This window comes from Oryx dammah, unplaced genomic scaffold (genome assembly GCF_014754425.2).
Source record: "Oryx dammah isolate SB20612 unplaced genomic scaffold, SCBI_Odam_1.1 HiC_scaffold_1, whole genome shotgun sequence".
NCBI lineage: Eukaryota > Metazoa > Chordata > Mammalia > Artiodactyla > Bovidae > Oryx > Oryx dammah.
The window spans coordinates 98,082,804-98,097,819 of record NW_024070185.1 but is presented as its reverse complement, the minus strand read 5'-3'; the positions used below and the strand labels follow the sequence as shown (position 1 = coordinate 98,097,819).

General features: G+C 38.4%; 1 protein-coding gene across 1 annotated transcript in view; it reads left to right on the top strand.

The window, feature by feature from the left end:
- SVEP1 (sushi, von Willebrand factor type A, EGF and pentraxin domain containing 1) overlaps positions 1-2,760 on the top strand; it is a 200,005-nt gene extending 197,245 nt beyond the window's left edge. The window contains exon 48 of the mRNA XM_040239945.1: positions 2,372-2,760. Within this exon, the coding sequence (XP_040095879.1) occupies positions 2,372-2,393 (22 nt within the window). The 3' untranslated portion in view covers positions 2,394-2,760. The remainder of the gene's footprint in view (positions 1-2,371) is intronic.
- The last annotated feature ends 12,256 nt before the right edge of the window (positions 2,761-15,016 follow it).

The window sequence follows — 15,016 nt, the reverse complement described above, 5'->3', positions numbered from 1 at the left end:
AGCTCTATTTAAACGTTTTAATATACATCATTATAATTACATCTCTTAGATTTGTATTATGTACATTTACTTCTATAGAATAGGAATTATTGAAAAAATGGGTATTTCCATATTCATTTTTTAAAGTGAAAAATTCAGTTAACTGAAAAGAGTAATTCTTTTTTCATGTCCTTTTACTTAATTTTGATTGGACTATTAAAGTCAACTTGCCAAGACAAAAATCTATTTAAATACAAACTTAATTATTGAAAATATCTGTTTCATGCTAATGAATTTCTTCATATCAACTCAAGTATATGCATCTCTGCAGAGAGAAAAAAAAAAATGAACCCTGAAGGACAAATTTGGATTGTACAAGTATATTTAGAAGTTTCTAACATAAAAATGATAGTTTTACCTGAGAGCAGAGTTGAAAGAACTTAAGAAAATGAGAATCAAACTGGAGAGGATTTCTGGGGAAACAAAGAGAGCAAAGAAAAGAAAAAGCAAAGATAGAAACAGTGAGAATGATAGTGACTCAAAAAGGAACAGAAAGTGTTTGTAACATTCTTATTTTAAGCTTTGTTTCAACTACTTCCATCTTACAGATAAATAAAGGAAGCTCAGAGTTTGTGTGGTTCCCTCATATCAAAATACAATTGACCCTTGAACAAAATGAGTTTGAACAGCGTGAGTCCACCTGGATGTAGATTTTTTTTCCAATAGATCCATGATACAGACCTACACAGTCTTCAGTTGGCTGAATCTGTGGATGTGGAACCACAGATACAGATGACCAACTGATTGTAAAATCATCCACCAATTTTTGGCTGCTCAGAGGGTCAGCGCCCCTCACCCCTGCATTAGTCAAGAGTCAACTACCCCTATAGGAAATTTTTCTTGACCAGAGGATGTCCAGAAATAACTTACTTTTATAAACAATAAAATGCTATTAATAAAGGTAATAAAATCTAGATTTTTTTAATTCAAAAGCTTGATAAAGGAGTCCAAAAAAAAAAAATGATGGCAAATTCAAGGAAAGGTCAACCCAGAAGACCCAGCAGCCCCCCTTTCTTTATACTGTGATGGGTTTTTCCGGGAGACCTGTATTAGCTAGGACTCTCTTATTGCAACTCCAAGTGGCTTAAGCAAAGAAAGGAATCTGTTATCACAATAATGGGACCTCATGTGGAACCCCATACATGGGTTGGCTGAGCATGAGGGCAAACAGACGGAGGACTTAGAGACATCTAAAGTCTCTCCCCTCCCATCTCACCTCCTGTCTCCAACATCTTCTCCATCGTCCTGCTGCAGAGCGCTTTCCTCTGTGTCTCAGTTCACGTGGAAGGACCCACTGCCCACAGAAATAGTATGCTGACCCATTTTAAAACTGCAGGAGAAGAACTCATTAGCCCAGATTAATTCAAGGGCCCACCATGGATCAGTCAATGGTGATCCTAGGTTGGGTTATTCTAATGTGGAAGTTCATTTTGCTAAAACTTTTACCATGCCTTTAGGTAAAGGGTGGAAGAGACTGACAATTCATTGATGAAAGAAAGGTGGAATATAATTTCCTGAAATGGAATGGAGAGAAAGCTTTTCTGAGAAATCAAAGCAGTAAATGTTTACAAATACTTCTTTCTCTTCCACAAGATTGAGTGCCTTAAAGTTTGTCTCCCTCATGCTTAATAAAGACATAAAAACTGATGCTCACGGTAAAGAATCCGCTGCCAGTGCAGGAGACCTAAGAGATACGGGTTTGATCCCTGGATTGAAAGGATCCCCTGGAGGAGGGCATGGCAAACCACTCCAACATTCTTGCTGGGGAAATCCCATGGACAGAGGCTGGCAGACCGCAGTCCATACGGTCTCAGAGAGTCAGACACGACTGAAGCAACTTAGCTGGTTGACGGAGCAATATTCAGGCATCGTGACAGCTGGTGGAGAAATGCCTTGTGGCATTCATTAAGTCCCTCAGTCTGTACCCTCCTCTACTGATGAATTATCCCCAAATTGTTCAGTCCTCAAGGAAGATACTGTGTTTCCTCTGACTGCGCACAGAAAATGGATCCTAAACAAATGCCATAAATAAAAACCACAGACAGTTCATGCTGTAAGAGACCTTTAGGTTCATGAAGTCCAAAGCCCTCATTCTACAGATGAGCAGATTATCAGACAGGAAACTAGTGAAAGAGCCAGGACTAAAACTCCAGTGTGCTGTGTACATTAGTACTTTTTCTCTGTGCCCCTTCGTTTTCTGAAGGAATGACCCCCATCTATCCAAACCACATCACAGATGATGCCAGGTATCTGAGACTTTCAACTGTGTTTTAATCAGCCCTCAAACAGCTGTTCCCTTTCTTTACTGTTGAATCTTTGTTTTTTGTTCTAGGAAAAGGAGGACTGGGTTTTAACCACCGCACAACCAACCAGCTCTCCTAAAATGCAGGATCATCTCTTCCTGGCAGTCCTGGACATCACACAATTTACATGAAGACTTTCCTACACGGTGCTGGGTCTTGTCTCATTTCAGTCAACTTGTTACTTTGGGTTGATCTTTTTATTTTGTGTTATAGTCTGTTATTTCTTGTGACATACCTTCTTACATGTTTCCATTTTTAAATATGCCTGTATTTTCTATATAAAAATATATTAAATAGATGCTGCTCCATTCTCACAAAATGTACATACTCTGCTGTCTATTGGAAGGTTCCTGGTATACATTTTTATTCAGTTACTTAAAATGATTTTTCAATTAAAATATATTTTGCTACTAAATAATGTTTTTCCAGTAGTGCCATTTTGTGAGGGGGAAAAAAGAAGATTCGTGATTGGTGCCGCCAGCATGTTATGAGATTACATGCAATGTACTGAGAAATGACAGTAAAGGAGATCCCTTCATGCTGCATCCATCATGTCTACAATATATGTAACAGTAAAAGTTTCCTTTTATTCAATTAGAAAGTAACTATTGTACCTACTATCCTCCACACAGAACACTGTTCTGGTGCTGAGGGCAGCCTGACTATTTCCTTCCCCAGCATTTGGAAAACTGTGGGCATCAACTTAGTGGATGGGGGCGGAGGGGGAAACATAACCATGGTTCACAAGCTAAAGTGATTCACTTCCTTCTCTCAGCTGGAGTAAGAAATGCAAGAACTGGAAGATTAACAGAGAGCCCATTTCTGAGTCATAATCCCACCGCTCACTGCTTTGGGAGAAAGGAGTTCAGAATAACACAACATAAAAGGGAAAGGAAAAGGCAAATGGGGGAAATTGCCACAATTGTGCTCCTGGCTCCACCTGCCAAAAAAAAAAAAAAAAGAACTGAATTTGCCTACGGCAGAGCTGAGCTGCCCCTCAATTCCCACTGCTTCCCCCTAACTCCATCACAATCCTTCTACCAGGATAAAGATTTTGTCAGACTTTGGGGGCTGGCGGGGAGAAAAGCCACAACACTGTATTTTGTTTAAAATAGGAAAATCGCAGTCAATTCATCTCATCCTTTGGGAGAACTGCCTCCACGCAAGGCCCAGAGCTCACTGTATCGCTGTGAAGAGACGATGATAAAGATCTTGACTGTCCGAGTGGTTCTCTTCACTGTCTCCTCTTTTGCCAGCCATTGACTCGTCTTCCTTCTTTCTTCCGACAGTCACCCTCTTGACCAGTCTTCCATGCTTATTGTTCCTTTTATTTAATTGATGCCCCCATCGACTCCCAAACTATGTTGATTTTTGTTATTTCTGATCATAAAACTATCAAATCCTAAATCTAAAAAAAAGGCAGGGTGGTACCAAAAATTTTAAGCTAGGGAAAGCTATTACAGTTGAAAGCAAAACTCAGTTCTGAAAATGTACCTAACTATGTAAAATTTGTATTGGGTTAGTTTGAATAGATTAAAAGATCTATACCTAACAGTAAGTTATATTAGTTGAGTTATGCAGACAGGACAAGGAAGTAAAGCATCATACGAGTGAGGTTTGCAAATGATATGAGGATCTACACAACTAAAAATGTGATTCATAGGGAAATAATATTTAAAGCAGTTGAAAAAATTTTTTTATTTATTATAATATAGTTGATTTATAATGTGTTAATTTCTGCTGCAAAGCAAAGCAATTCAGTTACAGGTGTGTGTGCATGCGTGCCCACATATGCAGGCACGTGGGTATGCATGCTCAGTCATGTCCAACTCTTTGTGACTCCATGGATTGTACCCACCTGGCTCCTTTGTCCATGGACTTCTCCAGGCAAGAATACTGAAGTGAGTCGCCACTTCCTACTCCAGGGGATCCTCCTGACCCAGGGATTGAACCTGTGTCTCTTCCATTTCCTTTATTGGCAGACGGATTCTTTACCACTGCACCACCTGGGAAGCCAATATATATTTATGTAGTATATGTTTATATGTTGTATCTATATCCATATACTGTATATATATATACAGTGTATATATATATATATATATAGTATATATATATATCCTTCGTACTCTTCTCCATCCTGGTTTATTACAGGATATTGAGTATAGTTGCCTTTGCTATCCAGTAAGACATTGTTGTTTGTCCATTCTATATAAGATAGTTTGCACCTGCTGGTCCCAAACTCCCAGTCCATCCCTGCCCCACTCTGCCTCACCTTGGCAACCACAAGTCTGTTCTCTCATCTGTCTGTGAGTCTGTCCATTTCGGTCATGTTTTAGATTTTGCATATGTGGGATAGCATATGTTTTTCTTTTTCTGACGTCAGTTAGTGTGGTAATCGCTGGGTCCATCCGTGTTGCTGCAGTGGCATCCTGCATCCTTTTTTATGGCTGTGTAGTGTCCTGTTGTATACATGCTGCATTTCTTTATCCATTCATCTGTCAGTGGACATTTAGCTTGTTTCCTTGTCTTGGATTTTGTAAACAGGCTGCTGTGAACATAGGCTGCATGTATCTTTATGAATTATAGTTTTTCCTGGGTATATGCCCAGGAATGGGATTGCTGGGTCATATGACAACTTTAATTTTAGTTTTTTGAGGAACCTCCATAGTGTTTTCCAAAGTGGCCGTACCAATTTACAGAACAATGTTATTTTTTAAACCTTTAGTGCTAAATAATATTCACTGTGAATTCTTCAGTTTCTAAAAAAATGAAGTAAGGGTGTTTGTCCAATATTAAAATCTGTAGGAATTAAAATGGTGCATTCTGGGTTGAGAAACATGAATACATCAGTGTGCAAGTATATACCTACAAGTTTAAATATTCTACTTAAAAACTCAGAAGTCATCAAGAAAGCATCAACCACCAGTGACATTTTTGTTGTAAAATATTAGAAAATTAGGTCACTGGCATTAGACAGCAGGTAAAAATTTGAAAATCCTTTAATTTGTATTCTCACCACATAAAAATAAATTCAAGGTGGATTGGGGTGTTAAATATTGATTATCTAAAAAATGTAAAGACTTAAAATAATCTTCTAGTTTAGAAGTTACAGGAAAATTATGGTAGGAGTAATAGATTTGATAGCATAAATAAATATAAAGTTTGGGCTGTCATTCAAAAAATCATAACCAAAACGGAAAAATAGAGAATCCCTTGGTGGTCCAGCGGTTAGGATTTCTCTTTCTTCATTTATTTTGGCTATGCTGGGTCTTCATTGCCACCTGGTTTCTTCGCTCATTGCAGTGAGAGCTACTCTCTGGTGGTGGCACTCGGGCTTCTCACCGTGGCGGGTTCTCTTATTGTGGAGCACAGGCTTAGTTGCTCTGAGGCATGTGGGATCTTCCTGGACTAGGGATCGAACCCGTGTATCCTGCATTGGCAGGCGGATTCTTTACCACTGAGCCACCAGGGAAGCCCATGGACTCTGTATTTTTTACTACCAAGAGTATGGATTTGATCCCTGATCAGGGAACTAAGATCCCACAAGCCAAGCAGTGTGGCCCAAAAAAAAAACAGAAAAAAGGTACATAAAATGGAAAGATATATTTTTATGACAGACCAAATATTAATATTTATTATAATGGTTTTATTACATAAATTGAAAAAATTTATGGAACTGCAGAACACAGACAACTCACCAAAGAAATGCCATATATTCATATGTGTGTGAGAAAAAGTTTAACCTCACAGATACGGAAAAAAACATTTTGTATATCAGATTAGCAGTGACTTATTTTTAGTGTTAATAAACAGTGCTGGTAAGCATAGGATAAAACAGGAAATTTTATATATTGTCAGTTAGAGTGTAAATCAGTATAATAATTTTAGAAAGCACTATGATCTCTATCTCTAAAAGTATTTTTATATTTGAGTTAATAAAATAAGTTTTAGACATAATAAAGCTCATCACAGAATTATTATTGGTGAAATGTGGACAGAGATGAAAGTCCCAATAAAGAACTCTATGCTACCTCAAGCACAATTCTCAATCATATGTTATACCAGCCTTCAAAAAGATAATGTAATAACATGGAAAATGTATGTAGTGTAAAAATAAGTGAGGAAAAGAGGAAGATATAAGATTTTCCATATTCATAAGGTCAAAAATCTACAAAAATAACACAAAATGAGGATGAAAAGGAAAATGTCCAAGGTTACAAAATTTTACGTTTTATAACTTGAATTAAAACTCAGATATGCTGGCCTTAAATACCTGTGTTTTATCACTGTGTTCAAAGACTGCTTCTTAACTTCGGAACATCCATATGGCAAACATAAAACAGTTAATGATAAAAGATAAAAACCAATTCAACAATCCATGACAGTCAAATGGGATATGGTTTTTTGTAACAAGAATGAACAGTTTGTCCAACTATAGTAAAATTGCTCCTACTGTATATCATAGGAACGTCAAGTACTAAAAGCCATATGATCATTTCAATAGATGTAGGAAAACCTTTCAGAAAAATTTAATATCTTTTTAAAAATATTTATGTATTTATTCATTTGGCTGAGCCAGGTCTTACTTGTGGTGTGTAGGCTCTTCGATCTTCATTGTAGCACGTGGGATCTTGAGTTTTGGCCTGTGAACTCTCAATTGCACCATGCTGGGTGTAGTTCCCTGATCAGGGATCAAACTGGGAGCAAGGAGTCTTAGCCACTGGACCACCAGGGAAGTCCCTCTATTTTTAACAATCTCTCAAACTCAGACTAGAAAGATGATGTAAGAAGGAGTAGAAGCTGAATAGTAAATGAACCAAAGTCAGTGGATTAAAGTGTACTATGAACAGATAGATTTTAAGTTCCTGTGCTTTCTCAAAAAAGAGGATGTAGCAAAACCAAATGTGGTCAAAAGGAGACAAAAAACAAAGGCTGACTGACATTAACCTTGGGAATGTTGAAGATATTATGCTTAGTCAAAGAAGCCAGACACAGAAAGCCTTATAGTATCAGATTCTTTTTATATGAAATGCCCAGGACAGGCAAATCGATAGAGAAGACGAGAGAGAAGAGAATGAAGAATAATTGCTAATTGATATAGAACTGATGAATTTCTCTGCAATTAGATAGTGGTGATAGCTACACAACTTTATGAATAGTATGCTAAAAACCTCGGAAGTATATAGGTGAAATTTTTTTTAAGTAAAATTTTAAAAGGACCCACACAGTAAATATGTTTCACTACAAAAATGTGGGAATTTCTCTCATAAGTTGAAATTTAACACAAACTGCATTGTAAAACCAAGCAGAAACACGGGTGACAGAATAATAATGCTCTAAAATATTATGATCTAACAGATAACTATAAGAAAACTATGTTTGGGGCACAGAGATGAGCAAGTGGTTCACTAGAGAAGAAATATAGGTAGAAAATGAGCAGCTTCATTAATTGTAAAAGAAATGAGATAAATTTTCACCTACCCACTTGGCAAAGATTGTGGTGGTGGTGGTGGCAGTGTTTGTTTAATGACTGTATGCAGTTGGCTGTTAGATGAAATCATTTTCTTGAACATTTGTAGGGAATATAAACTGGAACAATTTTTGTTCCAAATGATTAGCAACTTGTATCAAAGTTTTTTTTAAATGCATGACATTTGCTACAATAATTCCTTGCCTGAAACAGTCTCATTTTTTTTTAAATCCAACTGAAAGGCAAATATTTATGCACAAGATAATTATCACAGCATTTTTTAATGTTTTATCTATTTATTTACTACTTCATGGGAAATAGATGGGGAAACAGTGGAAACAGTGTCAGACTTTATTTTGGGGGGCTCCAAAATCACTGCAGATGGTGATGGCAGCCATGAAATTAAAAGACGCTTACTCCTTGGAAGGAAAGTTATGACCAACCTAGATAGTATATTCAAAAGCAGAGACATTATTTTGCCGACTAAGGTCCGTCTAGTCAAGGCTATGGTTTTTCCAGTGGTCCTGTATAGATGTGAGAATTGGACTGTGAAGAAAGCTGAGAAATCCATATGCAATATTCATAGAAATTTACAAACTTTGTTAATAATGATTTTCCCTAAGATAGAAAATAATGGTGATTTTTATATCATCCAATTTTCCCTTTATTTCTCTTTTCAATGAACATGTATTACTTTTACATTCTTAAATATACTTTAATATTCATATAAAATAAACTTAAATTCATGAAAATGAAGTAAAAGCCCCACATGAATGAGTATAATATCATCTTTCTGTTTTCCCTAATTAATCTGGCATATGCATTGGCATGTATTGTATAAGTTTAAAAATCATGCCTCCATATAATTTAAACTCTCCTTAGAATGAAACTTGAGAGAAAAGTTCTGAGCAAGATGGTTAGTACGTTAACATAAAAATGGAAACTGTTACCAAGAGGAAATATCAATCAATTGTGAGCTGTTTATATATACACCAAAGGGAAATATTTGCTGATGATCAAATTAAGGAACTTAAATCAGTTATTAAAACTCTCAGTGTATTTATAGAATATATGCTTGTGCTTTATGCTCCAGGGAACATAAGAGACAGACACTTACAATACTTGAAATTTACCAGCCAAGTTACATCAGAATTGTACTTCTTTAACAACCAACATAGCAACAGCATTGCTTTTTTGTTAGGAGGAATTATACTTAATTACTCATGATTGTCTCCTAACTCTGACCTTAAAACAGAGACAGTAACTTCAGACTTTCCCTCCCCCCCAATCCTGCCCATCCCTTGGCTAATTATCTTAGCAATCAGCTCTTCAAGATCACCTGGGTCAAAGTGTAGCATTGGATAGAGCCTGAAAGAAATGTAATGTTTTGAAAATAATAAAAAGGCTGCAAACATATTGTAAGGGCCACATGTCTTCAGCTGGTACTACAGCTGCCTCTTCCAGCCACAGTAATCAGCAGGCAAAGTCACTTAAAATATATGATCCTTGGTGGAATATTTCTGTGCTGTTAAATTCTGTGCACACAGCCCAACTGCGGAGACCACACAGACCAAGGCTCTTGGGGTGTCTGTAAACGTTACAGTACAGACCGCTGTTTCTTTCTCTTCCGAGAAAATGCTGATCACACCCACTCCTCATAGAAACCACTCTGTAGAGTGTTTGCTCCACCCACATGAGTCCTGACCTGTCTAATTACACACCTGATCCTCGCCCTTCTGAATCATTAAAGTTCTTGCTTTCATTTCGTCCACTGTATCTTTTACTTTCCCAGCAGTGTTCAAGGTCATTCATGCTTCTCTAAGTTAAAGTGTATTCAGTCAGCAAGGATAATAAACACACAAAGTGACAAACTAGAAAAACCTGAACAAATGGAGTAAGATGATCACAAAGAAGCAGCAAAAACCACTTGTGTGCATTTCTGTTCTGCCACTTTCTTCAAAGAAATCCTTTATTGAGAGTCTATGAAATGTATAGTCAAAAGGGAAATGTTTCCAAACTTGTTTTTGCACACCTTAGAGTTTGTATTCTGCTTTGTAATTTAAACTGTATTTTGTTCATTGTCTCATAAAGTTGTGAGAACGGGAAGTCACATGGGTGCCTGGCATTTAGCAGTGGCTGGATAAATACCTGCATCCCTCATGCTTTTCAGGCCCTCCGCACCCCATTTCAGCGAATTCTGCAAAGCTCCCTCTTTACATTTAAGAAAACCGAGGCAGTGAAGCAGTGACTACAAGATCTAGGAATTATTGCCTGACACCTGAAGACCAAGGCTAAGGTTCAGAGTAACCAGCCACAGCACATCCTCAACCCCTTTAGGAACCTTTATAACTATAGTACTTTATTATTACAGCCTGTGTTTCTGAGGTTTGCAAAAGAAAATGTTCCTAATCACAAAGCAACCTTGGTTTTCCTAAGAGTCCCACCAAATAACTCCAGGCCATGTTTAAAGGACAGCTCAAAGTGTTCCATAAGTCATGGCTGCATCATTGAAAAGGTATCATGACGAATGGCTTTCAGGCCTCTGGATATCCATGGTCTCACCTTGAAGCCTTTGCACAGGCATTTCCTTTACCTTTTTCCTTTCCTCTGCTCCCAGTTCTCCCCCAACCCCAGCATCAGCAACAGCACTTGTTTTTGAGCCTTCAGAAGCTGTTGTCCTTGCTCTAAATCCTCCCGCCCCCGTCCCATTCTCACTTCTCGTCAACAGCAGAACAGACGAACCAACACTGTTATTCAAGTGTAGAATGAATACTCTGGGTGTTTGTGGGTATGGGTGTGAAAGATGTAAGATTCAGGGGAAGAAACAACAGGTTAGGTATATCTGGAAGCGGTATTACACACAAGTGCGTGCACACCACTAGCCATTTTATTCCTATCAGAATAGTTCACAGTCTTGGTCCTAAGATTCCGCCCAACTTGCTACACCTGAACCTTGAGTATACCCCCAAAACATAGAGATGGCCCCCAGAAGCCTATAAGCATGGTATGAAAGGAATATGCATATTCTTTAACAGAGTAGACTCTTGGGTGCTAAGGTGTCTCCTATCAAAGTAAAAGAATAGGCACTGAGCTCCAGTTGATCCCTCATCGCCCAGGTTGTCAAGATGATCAAACTCTGATAACTCCAAGTGGATCAAAGGCGTCGACAGAAAGGTCCACCCACTCGTGTGTATTCTTGGCCTCATGTACGTTATTATATGAGTATCTGACGGATCCTGCAGTAGATTGAAGGAAAAGAAATCTACCCAAGTCACAGTAACCATCATCCTACTCCCTAAGAAGCAGAATCAGTCTGTTTTCTCCTCATTTCACCTTCTGATATATAAAACACTTTAATTTATCAATTCAACTCTCTTTCTGTCTACTTCTAAACTTGACATGTTTCCTTTCTCTCATAGAGTAGATTACCCTTCTTATTTTTCTCCTGATCAGTAGTTACCCACCCCTCCAAATCTGTGGTTCTGAGGCTAGGCCATGGTACATAGTATCATTTGCCGGCCTGCCTCCCTCCATGAAGGCAGAAATTATGTCTTATTTATCAATTTATCCTTGGTGATATTTGCCATAGAACAGATACTAAGGAAAGAATGAAATAGTAAAGACCTGTGGGGAAGAAAAACTTTCATACAACATAACAAAAAAGTATTAAGGGGGAGCCTGGAATACAGTATCATAAAAATATAACATGATATTTTAGATAATATATGTGTGTGTGTATAATTTTTCCTTAGAGGCAAACAACCCAGTTTCTCAATCCCTTTTCATAATTTCCCTTTCCAAAGTCAAAGAAGAAATCTGAAAAGTGGAAATGGTGATAGCTGGATTGATTCAGAGGATTCTGAGAAGTGTCCAGCATCCTTAACAGTTGGTGTCCTGAAGAGGTTTGGAAAGACATTTGATAGTGACAAAAGTCCTTCTGATAAAAGCATCTTTATTAATCAGGAAAAATTAGACATAAACTAGATATTAGATGAACATTTGGAATTATTGTTAATTTCACTGGTTGGTATAATGGCATTTGATTATTTTTTAAGCCTTGGTAGTTTAGACAATCACACCAAAGTATTTACTTATAAATTATATGCATGCTTAGATGTGCTTTTAAATGCTCCAGAAAAAAAAAAAGGAGGGGGCTTGGTGGGAGAGGAGAGATAGTTATAGCTAAAGCAAGAACAGCAGCGTGTTGATAATAGTTGAAGTTGAGTTAGGGATAATTCAAGTTCATTATCCTCTCTTCTCTACTTTTGTGAGTGTTTGAAACTTTCCACCATCAAGAAAAACATGTTATGTCGTGTGTATTGGCTAGAAAATCTCAGGATTAATATTCAGGAGTCTGGGAGTAAAAGCATTGTGATTGGAGCCACAGACAAGCAGATACATGGTACTTTCAGAACCCGTAAGCTGAAATTATGGAACAATAAGATTGTTCCTTCTTTTATTTTTTAAAAATATTTATTTCTTTTTGGATGCCTTTGTTGCTGTGTGCGGGCTTTCTCTAGTTGTGGCGAAAGGGGGCTACTCTCTAGTTGCCCTGCAAGGGCTTCCCATTGCTGTTGCTCCTCTTGTTGCAAAGCACGGGCTCTAAGGTGCTCAGACTTCGGTAGCTGCAGCTCGCAGGCTCACTAGTTGTGTGTTCCTTCTTTAATATGTTCATCGCAGCACTGTTTATAATAGCCAGGACATGGAAGCAACCTAGATGTCCATCAGCAGACAAATGGATAAGAAAGCTGGGGTACATGTACACAATGGAATATTACTCAGCCATTAAAAAGAATACATTTGAATCAATTCTAATGAGGTGGATGAAACTGGAGCCTATTATACAGAGTGAAGTAAGCCAGAAAGAAAAACACCAATACAGTATACTAATGCGTATATATGGAATTTAGAAAGATGGTAATGATAACCCTCTATGTGAGACAGCAAAAGAGACACAGATGTATTGAACAGTCTTTTGGACTCTGCGGGAGAGGGCGAGGGTGGGATGATTTGGGAGACTGGCATTGAAACATGTATATTATCATATGTGAAATGAATCGCCAGTCCAGGTTCGATGCATGAGACAGGGTGCTCAGGGCTGGTGCACTGGGATGACCCAGACGGATGGGATAGGGAGAGAGGTGGAAGGGGGTTTCAGGATGGGGAACACATGTACACCCGTGGCAGATTCATGTCAATGTATGGCAAGACCAATAAAATATTGTAAAGTAATTAGCCTCCAATTAAAATAAATAAATTTATATTAAAAAATTAATAAAAGGAGAAGAAATACACACGAGAAAGAACATTGCATGTGAGATTAGAAAACCTCAGTATTATGTAACAACCTAAATGGAAAAAGAATTTGAAAAAGAATAAATACATGTATATGTGTTAAAAAAAAAAAGATAGCTGACCCTTTCTCATCCTTAGTTTTCATATTAATATGTAAGATACATAAACTTAGTTGCTTCATTCCCTGGGCTCCATAGCATTCCATACATATGTCAGTTAAAGCACTTTTGTCATTCTATCATGACTGATTTATGTCTGAATCTCCTTAATGGCAAGATTGAGTTCTTATTTATGGGTGAATGCAAGAATACATGGAAGAACTGTACAAAAAAGATCTTCATGACCCAGATAATCATGATGATGTGATCACTAATCTAGAGCCAGACATCTTGGAATGTGAAGTCAAGTGGGCCTTAGAAAGCATCACTACGAACAAAGCTAGTGGAGGTGATGGAATTCCAGTTGAGCTGTTTCAAATCCTAAAAGATGATGCTGTGAAAGTGCTGCACTCAATATGCCAGCAAATTTGGAAAACTCAGCAGTGGCCACAGGACTGGAAAACGTCAGTTTTCATTCCAATTCCAAAGAAAGGCAATGCCAAAGAATGCTCAAACTACCGCACAATTGCACTCATCTCACACACTAGTAAAGTAATGCTCAAAATTCTTCAAGCCAGGCTTCAGGAATACGTGAACCGTGAACTCCCTGATGTTCAAGCTGGTTTTAGGAAAGGCAGAGGAACCAGAGATCAAATTGCCAACATCCGCTGGATCATGGAAAAAGCAAGAGAGTTCCAGAAAAACATCTATTTCTGCTTTATTGACTATGCCAAAGCTTTTGACTGTGTGGATCACAAGAAACTGTGGAAAATTCTGAAAGAGGTGGGAATACCAGACCACCTAACCTGCCTCTTGAGAAATCTGTATGCAGGTCAGGAGGCAACAGTTAGAACTGGACATGGAACAACAGACTGGTTCCAAATAGGAAAAGGAGTACATCAAGGCTGTATATTGTCACCCTGCTTATTTAACTTCTATGCAGAGTACATCATGAGAAACGCTGGACTGGAAGAAACACAAGCTGGAATCAAGATTGCCGGGAGAAATATCAATAACCTCAGATATGCAGATGACACATCCCTGGTGGCTCAGAGGTTAAAGCATCTGCCTCCAATGCGGGAGACCCGGGTTCTATCCCTGGGTTGGGAAAATCCCCTGGAGAAGGAAATGGCAACCCACTCCAGTATTCTTGCCTGGCGAATCCCATGGACTGAGGAGCCTGGTGGGCTGCAGTCCATGGGGTCACAGAGTCGGACACGACTGAGTGACTTTACTTACTTACTTACTTAACTGTGCAGATGAAACCACCCTTATGGCAGAAAGTGAAGAGGAGCTAAAAAGCCTCTTGATGAAAGTGAAAGAGGAGAGTGAAAAAGCTGGCTTAAAGCTCAACATTCAGAAAACGAAGACCATGGCATCTGGTCCCATCACTTCATGGCAAATAGATGGGGAAACAGTGGAAACAGTGTCAGACTTTATTTTGGGGGGCTCCAAAATCACTGCAGATGGTGACTGCAGCCATGAAATTAAAAGACACTTACTCCTTGGAAGAAAAGTTATGACCAACCTAGATAACATATTCAAAAGCAGAGACATTACTTGGCCAACTAAGGTCCGTCTAGTCAAGGCTATGGTTTTTCCTGTGGTCATGTATGGATGTGAGAGTTGGACTGTGAAGAAGGCTGAGCGCCGAAGAATTGATGCTTTTGAACTGTGGTGTTGGAGAAGACTCTTTGAGAGTCCCTTGGACTGCAAGGAGATCCAACCAGTCCATTCTGAAGGAGGTCAACCCTGGGATTTCTTTGGAAGGAATGATGCTAAAGGTGAAACTCCAGTACTTTGGCCAC